At 61.8% G+C, this 9,050-nt stretch overlaps 1 protein-coding gene across 2 annotated transcripts; it reads right to left on the bottom strand.

The window, feature by feature from the left end:
* Window positions 1-265: 265 nt before the first annotated feature.
* On the bottom strand, window positions 266-8,890 carry LCK (LCK proto-oncogene, Src family tyrosine kinase). Of its 2 annotated transcripts, XM_005432760.3 has the most exons (13): window positions 8,680-8,888; window positions 5,498-5,604; window positions 5,297-5,378; window positions 5,122-5,212; window positions 4,884-4,982; window positions 4,643-4,746; window positions 4,382-4,531; window positions 3,934-4,086; window positions 2,704-2,883; window positions 2,194-2,270; window positions 1,924-2,077; window positions 1,310-1,441; window positions 266-999 (listed from the first exon to the last, which is right to left on the bottom strand). In XM_005432760.3, the coding sequence occupies exons 2-13, from the start codon at window positions 5,597-5,599 to the stop codon at window positions 797-799; spliced, it is 1,527 nt and encodes a 508-aa protein (XP_005432817.2). In that variant the 5' UTR covers window positions 5,600-5,604; window positions 8,680-8,888; the 3' UTR covers window positions 266-796. The 2 variants fall into 2 exon arrangements, with proteins under 2 accessions (XP_005432817.2, XP_055561117.1); XM_055705142.1 differs by having other exon boundaries at window positions 5,122-5,378; window positions 8,680-8,890.
* Between the last annotated feature and the right edge of the window lie 160 nt (window positions 8,891-9,050).

The following is a 9,050-nucleotide window of genomic DNA, read 5'->3' as shown; positions in this document are numbered from 1 at the left end:
GAACCATCCCGGCGGAGGGGCGGGGGGGGGGAGGACACACGGTAGAGGCCTCCACCTGCCCCCAGGCCTCGGCCCTGGCTTGTCCCACCGGGGTCGGCAAGAGCGGGGCCGTGGGGGTCTCACAGAGCCGGGGTCAGCGTGAGAGTGGCCTGGGGCCCCCAGCAGCACCCCGGGGTGGGGTTGGTGTGAAGGGGGGTCTGTCCCCTGAGGGCATCACCCCGCTGGCCTGTCCTCCCCAGGGTTCAGGGAGGCCCCACGGCCACCGCCGCTGCAAAGGCCTTTATTTCCCCAAAACCCAACGGCGGTTACGGGGCAGGTCCCGGCAACACCATGGCAGGAGAAGGAGCATCCCACAGCCAAGGGCTGGGGTGGCCATTGCTTGCCAGGGGCCACCTGCCATCACCGGGGATGAAGGAGGAGGCGAGGCCCAGCCAGAGGGGCCTGAGAGGGCTGGTGTGGCCCCCAAGCAGCCTGCTGTGGGGCTGGAGGCTGGATTTGCCCCCAGGCAAGTGCAGGCATGGTGTGGTGGGCACCCACCGGGCCCCCCACGGAGCCCCCCACGTGCCAGCCCTCCACTCCTTGGAGTCACTTGTCGGCTTTGGCCTTCCATCGCCTTCTGGGGGGGCTGAAATCTGCTGCTCCCAAGATTCGAAGCACTTCAAATCTTTACTGCTGAGGTCCAGGCAGTGTTCGCCAATGCCCCGGGGCAATACGTGTGGAATCTGTGGGGACCTGGTGCAGGGGGAGCACCCCTGGGCACCCCAACACAAGGGTGTCTCTGCTGCTGCTGGGGTCCTCACGGTTGCTGTTGGTACTGGCCCTCGGTGGCAGTGAAGAAGTCCTCCAGCACGCTTTTCATGTACTCGAAGGTGGGACGTTCCTCAGGCCTCTCCTTCCAGCACTGCATCATCAGTTCATACAGCTCCTGTGGGCAGTTGTCTGGCTGCGGCATGCGGTAACCACGCTCCAGGTTCTGTATCACCTCGGGGTTGGTCATCCCTGTGAGGACAACACGCACAGCACTGAATTTGGATCACCCCCAGGTCACAGGTAGCACCCTACGTTTGCAAATCCCACCGGGAAACTTCCTTTCACCCTCTGCTGCCTCTGAAACCCCCAGTGGCTTTTGGGCTGGGGCTGGCCATGTGCATCGGGAAACGGTCGAAACCATCGCGGGCTGGCAGGGAAGGGAGCCAGATGGGGCGGCTGGGAGCGTGTGTGCGTGCAGGAGTGCATGCACACACTCGTGGGTGTGCGCTTGCGTGCGTGTGCCAGCCCTTCTGTCGTGCAGCTGCTGGGAAATCCTGACCTGGATATGGGATCCGGCCATAGGTGACGATCTCCGTGAGCAGGATGCCGAATGACCAGACATCAGACTTAATCGTGAACGTCCCATAATTAATAGCCTCCGGCGCCGTCCACTTAATGGGGAATTTAGCCCCTGAAAAACAGCAGGAGGGGAGAAAATAAAACGTTGTGGCTGAGCTGAAAATGCCCCTCTCTGCCTAATCTGATATGACAACCCTGAGTCAGCCTCTGTCCCTGCTATATGCCTGGGGACAAGCTGGGTTTGGTGGCAGCCAGCCCTTCTGCCCCCCTGCTACTTGGCTGGCTACAGAGCCCCCAGAATGGGCTAGCACCCCTGCAGCGGGCCTGTTCCAGCAGTAGCCACCAGGTAGGGCTGTCACCCCACCAAAAGCAGTGTCGGGTGGGCACGCAGGGCCCCGCAGCCCCCTCTCTGCCTGCGGGGAGATGGAGTGGAGAGAAGGCTGTCTGCACCCCCGCCTGCTTCCTTCTCCCGTGGCTGCATGCAGTCCTGCAGCTCCCGGAGCACCGTGGGGGCCCCCAGAATTGGCTGGGTGGGGGTTCCCCATGGCCCTGAGCTGTGTGCACCCCAAAAGCAGGGCTCGGCTGGGGACACACCTTCACGAGCCGTGTACTCATTGTCCTCGATGAGGCGGGCCAGCCCGAAGTCGGCGATTTTGCAGCCCAAGGTGTCCGATACGAGGATGTTGGCAGCCCGCAAGTCGCGGTGGATGTAGTTCTTGGCCTCAATGAAGGCCATGCCTTCAGCAATCTGTGGTTTGGAGGAATTGCAATTAATAGCCACCAGCCCAAGCAGGGCAGCCCCAGCTCCAGCCCCAGCAGAGCCCTCCCCACCAGCAGCTCCACAGCTCTGTCCCCCCCCCTGACCTGTGCAGCCATGTCTAGCAGTTTGTTGATGCTGAGCTTGATTCCTTCCGAGGTCTTGAGGAAGTCCACGAGGCTGCCTGCAATGAAGGCAACAGATCTCAGCAGCAAGCACACACACTGCCTCCCACCCCGGCATCTGTTGGAGCTGGGCATCATGGTGGTGGGGTCACCAGGGCACTGTCCCCTATGGCAACACCAAATGTGGGGCTGGGCAGCTTGCAACCCCCGGGGAAGGCAGGCAGGAGCAAATGGGCAGGAGACCAGCCTGCCTGCAGGGTCCTTTCCCCCCTGCCAGGGCTGACCCCCGAGCTCCCAGCCAGTGGGACAGCTGTGATGCAAAGGCAGAGTGAGGAGAGGGGGAAATGATACCAAAAGCAGCTCAAGACACATAAGCCAGCACTGACCACTGGATAGGAACAGCTAGGAGCCTAATGACTGTGGCTCTTCACAGCCCCCAGCCACCCCCACCCTCACCCCAGCCGCCAGCCACCCCAGCCTGGGTGCCCTCACCCTTCTCCATGTACTCCGTGATGATGTAGATGGGTTCCTTCGTCACCACGGCGTAGAGCCGCACCAGCCGCGGGTGCTGCAGGTTCTTCATGAGGTTGGCCTCCGCCAGGAAGGCACTGGGTGACATGCTGCCCTGCTTCAGGTTTTTGATGGCCACCTTAGTGTGGCCATTGTAGAAGCCTGTGGAGAGATGGGGCACAGCATGATGGGGAGAGGGACCCCATCATCAGGCATGGCGGGGGGACACGTGGCAATAGCGGTGCCAGCCAAGGGGGCAAGCGTGGAGACTGCAGATCTAGCGCATCCCAACCCGAGACTGCGCAAGCGAGAGATGTTTGAGATGGCAAAGGCTGGCTGATGAGGGGCAGAGGACCTCGCACCCTGGAAGACTGCCAGAGGACATCTGGGGACAATCATAGCTCCGTACTGGCCACCTGGGCAAAAACCTGTAACCACATTTTAACCCACCAGGCAGAGACTTTTAGATGTGGCTTTCAGCCACACGGAGGAAAGGAAGCTGCTGGTTGCTGGGCTTTGAACCAGAGGGCAGCTGGGGGAGCTGGGCAGCGATGCTGAAGCCAGGCTTCTGCTGGGTACCTGGAGGGGACTTCACAGGACAGCCAGCACCCATGGGAGCGAAGGCAGGGACCCCGCTCTGAGCCTGCGGGGTAGGATGGAGAGGAGCAGGGCGGCCCCAGTGTCTTCCCCATGTGGCACCCGAGGAGCAGGAGGTGCTTTTGTGGCTGGATCACAGCACGCTCAAGGCTCCGCGCTGCCTCTGAGCCTCCAGCTGCTCCCAGCGTTGCAGTGACAACCGCAGCGACAGCCTTATTGTGGCTGCATCTGCTCTGAGGGCGAGAGAGCCCAGCTCGCGAAGACATGGTGCAGCCCCTGTGCACACACCTCCACCAGCACGCCCATCAGGGCAGCGGGTGCCTGCTTGGGCGGCAGCGCAGGGGTCCGAGTGGCTAGGGGTGGGAGACAGGGGGAAGCCTGGGGGGCTTTCAGTAAACCAGAGCTGCCCCTGGGCTGTTTTAGCTGCTGGTTTTCTCCCTTCTCCCAGGGGTCTTGTGAAAAGCCAAGGTCTCACGCTTGGGGGTGTGCTGGCTGCTCCATGCGACACCCCAGCTGGACCCCTCCCCAGCCCGAGGATGCCGTGGGGCCTGGTTGACGCTGCCTACACCAGTGTCCTCATCCAGGAGGAAGCACCCCAGTTTCACTGTGACTCACCCATCCAAACTTCTCCAAACTGCCCCGCTCCCAGCTTCTCCACCAGCTTCAGCGACTCTCGTGGCACCTCCCACTCATCCTGCCACCATGGCTTCTGCGGTTTCTGGGTCCGGCAGGGCTTGCCAAGGCGGGTGCACAGCCCGTCAGAGCTGCCTGCGGCATGGGGGAGGGGGGGGCAGAGCCAGTGTCAACGCAGCAGAGGGCACAGGGGGCCCAGCATAAGCTAATGACTTTGCTGGGGCACGGGTAGCAGTGTGTCCCCATCCCCATCCCATCCCCATCCCCATCCCCATCCCATCCCCATCCCTCCCCATCCCCATCCCATCCCCATCCCATCCCCCCCATCCCCATCCCATCCCCATCCCCATCCCCATCGCCATCCCATCCCCATCCTGCCCCCATTCCATCCCCTGCCTGCAGGCAGGACCAGCCCCTGGATGGCACATACGTGTGTAATACTCCACCAGCTCGTGCAAACTGCCAAAGGTGACGCGGGGGGAGATGTAGTACCCCCCGTTGTCCATGTTGCGGATCTTGTAGTGCTTCACTGTCTCGCCCTGGTTCTGGTCAAAGTCCCTCACTGACAGTGAGTAGGAGCCTGGGGAGATGGGACCATGTGGGTGTGGGATCCCAGCACTCCTCCTGTGCTTCCCAGCACCTTTCCCTGTGCTGGTGGCCGGAGATGCCGGCAGGGCCTGTGGGATGGTACCTTTGGAGGTCTCGCTCTCCCGGATGAGGAAGGAGCCGTGCGTGTTGCCTGACGCCAGGAGCTGTCGCTCCGCATCCTTGCGGCTGATGTTTTTGAAGAACCACCTGGGGACACGGGACATGGTTGGGGCGGGGGGGAGTCAGGCCACCTGCACCCACCGGTGCTTCGGGGGATGCTGCTGACTCTCCCCGCTGCCGGCACAGCCCCTGGCAGGGCATGGCCCCTGTCCAGCCCTACTCACGGCTCAGGCTCCAGGCTGTTCACCATGGCCACAAAGTTGTAGGGGATCAAACCCTCCTGGCCGGTGGTGAGCGACTGTGCCTTCCACCATTCCCCGCTCCTGCAAGGACACAGTGAGGTGAGACTCCCTCTGGTTGCTGGGACCCCGCAAGGACACCCCTGACAGCACCGGGATGCTGGCTGGGGAGCGGTGGGGTCATGATGGAGTGGGTGCTGGGATGCTCTTGATGCTCACTCACTCTTCCAGGATGCGGAGCTTCTCGCCCTTCCGCAGCCCCAGGTCACCATCGTGCTTGGGCTCGTAGTTGTACAGGGCCACCACCAGCTTATCTGGGAGAACAAGCGGAGGGGCAGGGGGGTGGTGGCCAACTCGAGGGGTGTCCACAGGCACCCCCTGCCCCGGCCAGACCTTACCTTGCAGAGGCGAGCATGGCGGGGACGTGGCCTCATAGGACACCAGCGGGTCTTGCACCTCGGAGCCGTTGTGGATCAGCCTCTGCCAGGGGACGAGAAGCCGCGTGAGCCCTCGCCTTCCCGGGGTCTGGCCATCCTATGGCCACCTCTGGAGGCGTTTGGCCACCAGGACTGGGGGGTGTCTGCTTGCCCCCTCCTCACCTGGCGCTTGCTGCTGGGCTCGATGGGGTAATTGCAGTGCTCACAGATGTCGATGTTCTCGATCCAGTCCTCATCATAGTCTGAGCTGCAGCAGCAGCCCATGGCGGCTGCAGGGGGGGCAAGAGGCAGTGAGAGAAGCCCCCCCAGCCCCTCGCTCCAGTGCATCCCCATCCCTCTGTCCCACCGTCTGCCTTCCTACATCCCATGGCCCATCCCACGCACTTCCCAAGTCCTCAGCTGAGCTGGGGGCATCCCCTGACTCTTTGTCACCGGCCATATTTCCTCCTAATTTTGTCCTGGCTTTGATAATTAAAAAGACTGAAGGCAATTAGTTCCCAGCCTGAGGCTCCCCTTTCCCACCAGCCTGGCATTGCCAGCTCCTTCCCACCCTGCAGCCCTTGGGCTGATCCCGCCCTCCTCCATCTAGATAACAACCTAATCATGAATATCCTATTAACAATTAATACATCTTTGCATGGCCCTGCAATGCTGTTTGATGAAGTTTGGCTGGACCAGGCACCTCCTGGCCCTAAAAGCAGCTCCTGGGGTCAGAGGGGGATGCAGGCGCACCCTCACCCATGGTGCTGTGTCACCTCCGATTTCCTTCTCCCCCAGGGCTCTCATTAGCCTCCCCCATGAATTCGGCTCTGCTCTTTTTTCTCCTTCATCAGGGCTGTCCTTTAAACCCTCATCCCTGCTCAGGGGGGCCCTCATCCTCAGCACCTCACCCTGAAACATCAAGGAACCCCCAACCTCAAGCATCAGCCCTGGCCACGGTGACACCAAGCTGGCACAGGACTGTGCCCCAGGGTCCCCATCACTGTGGCGTGGGCACCGGGGCAGCCTGGCAGCGATGCCACAAGCATTGCATGGGCACTGCAAACCACCTGAGCAGCTCTTGCCTTCTCGTGCAAGGCCCCAGCGGTGCGTCACATGGAAAACGTGGCCCACAGCCCTGGAAAAACCTCTTCTGCAGAATCCCCCACGCCTACGCTGCCGGGATTTATCTCCACCAAGACCTGGCCCCCAAAACTCTCTTTTCCAAGCTCTGCCCAGCAGCTCTGGGGGGCTCTCGGGGGGGGCCCTGGCACGGTTTCTGCAGGTGGTGGGTGCCAACGGCAGGGCTGGGAGCCCCGTGCCACCGAAAGCCAGCCCAGGTGTCTCTGCCCCAGCTCCCAAAACCAGCAGCTGCTTTTGCGAATGCCGAGTGGGAGCTCTTATCTGGCAGCAAGGCGGTGCAGCTGCAAGGGTCCTCAGCCCCACCGTGCTGGGTCCCCAGCAGGCCAGCTAAGCCCTGGGAGCTGCTTTGCTGGGAGCTGGTGGCCATGGGCAATGACGGCACCATTTTCACCTTGGTTTCCTACCCGGGAGCAATTGCACGGCTGTTTTCTCACAAGCACACACTTAAATCCACCTCTCTCCACGCTGCCGAGGAGGGCACGGCACTGAGAGCTTCATTTCAGCTTGTGCCTCCATGGGACGCAGGGAAGAGCTCACAGGGGGCCCCCAGGGAGGGTGCAGGGTCCCCAGGGTGCCACCAGCCCCTGGTGTCACCAGCCTCAGCCATCAGAACCTGCTGCCAGCCAGACCCCCCCTACCAGCGCTGCCAGGGCTGGTTTTGCAGACCAGGAGCCCCCTCCCTGGGGGATGGGGTCCACACGGCATCCACATCAGGGACACGGGGGCTGTCCCCACAGTGCAGCCTCAGGGTGCCCACTGCCACAGTGGCCAACGGGAGCAGGTGACGGGCGATTTTGGCAAGGAGAGGGCAGCCGAGCGTGCCGTGCGGTGCTGCTGTGGGGACTCAAATGCTAAAAACCACCCTGGTGCCTTCAGCTTCTGGTGACACCTATTTGGGGACACACTTTGGCACCCAAAAAGGGGTTCAGCCACACCACAGTGGCCTGCTGATGGCAAGAGAAGCAGGCAAGGTGCCGGTGATGCCCAGGCGGTAGCACAGCCCCAAGCACAACCCTGGCCCCACGGAGGATTTTGGCTCCCAAACCCACCCACAGCCCTTCAGACGCATTTACCAAAGGCGAGCGGTGCCAAGAGATGTTTTTTCCTTCTTGCATGAAGCCAGGGTGGGGAGGGAGGTGCTGCTATTGTGCCTTTTTGTCTCATGTACTTAAGCCACAGTGTAATTTCCACTAAGCAGCCGTTTCACCTGGTGAAATGGGGTGTTTGAAGTTGGGTTCTGTGACTGCATCTGTGCAACCGAATTTCTTGTGCAAAGGTTGCCTGGGAGGGATGTGTAGGCGCTCCTGCCCTGTGCCTCATCATGTCCCTGAGGAGGTGTCTGCACGCATGCATGGGTGTGCATGTGTGTCCTTGCACAGCTGTGTACGTGCCTTTCCCTGGCTTTGCTCAGGAGTGTGTCTGGACCTCCTGGCTCTTGCAGGAGGAGCTGCCCCATGCCGGCCCTTCCACTTCTTTGGCCAGGTCCAGTGGTTTGCTCACAAGCATGGGCAGGTGTGAAGAGGGCTGAAGGCTGGGCTGACCCCATCCCTGATGCTCTTCAAGGCTCACCAGGGTGTCCTGAGTGACCCCAAGCCAGCTGTGACCCAGCTGGATGCTAAGCCCCACACTGGTCCAGCTTCACAGAGAAGATGCGAAGCATCATGGCTCCAAAGCTGCCATTGCAGCGGGGAGGTGTTTGTGCTGAGGTGGCACCCAAACCAGGAGTAGCTCAGTGTCTGAAGCCCTCAGAGCGGGCAGGGACCCCGCTAGACCAGTGTTAAACTGCTGCTTGTCCCTAAGCTGCTCTCATCCACAGCCAGGCAGGCAAGAGCCTGGTCCTGGGGACGAAATTCCTATTTTTCCCTGGAAATGGGGTCTCGGAGAGAGCCCTGTGAGGGGCCAACGCTCCCACCCTGGGCAGACCCCCCCAGGCGGGCAGAGGGCATCGGGACAGCGACTTTCACCCCAACTAAAAGGCCACAGAGGGATGGGGAGCACAGCCCCGCTCCCCCCATCCATCACCCAGGCACAAGTGCTCACACCCCGCTGCCCAGGCACCAGCACTCACAGCCCCCCGCAGCAACGAGCCCAAACCCCCATTTCCATCGCTCCGAGGGGCAACCGCGGAGAATACAAGGGAACCCGCATCCTCCACAGGCGCCTGGGTGGTCCCAGCTCCTGTCCGGAGGGTGCAGACCCCTTCGCCCCCAGGTCCCTGTTACCTGTTGGCAGCGAGGGGAGGACCAGCTGCTTTCAGACTCCCATGGCCCGGCAGCAAGTGTGAAGGTACCGTGTCCTCACTCACATCCTCTCCATCCCTGGCAGGAGCACAATGACCCTCTGGGGAGCAGAGACGAGCCCCCTGCACATGGGCGCCCGCTCCCCACCGCCACCACTCGCTGCTGCTTACCACCTGCCCTGGTTTCCTGCCTCATGAGCAAACTCTAGAGAAGCTGGTTCACAGCTCGCGAACAACCACAAGAGCTAGTGACAAACCCTGATGGCTTCCTGCCATCCCCAGCACGGAGGGTCTCTGCTCTGGGTGGCCCTGGCCACCAATTCCCAGGGACTGGGTGGGCAAGGGGATGCTAAG

The sequence above is a fragment of the Falco cherrug genome, chromosome 3, assembly GCF_023634085.1.
Source record: "Falco cherrug isolate bFalChe1 chromosome 3, bFalChe1.pri, whole genome shotgun sequence".
NCBI lineage: Eukaryota > Metazoa > Chordata > Aves > Falconiformes > Falconidae > Falco > Falco cherrug.
Note: the sequence above shows the minus strand (reverse complement) of the source record. Positions and strands in the feature narration are given on the sequence as shown.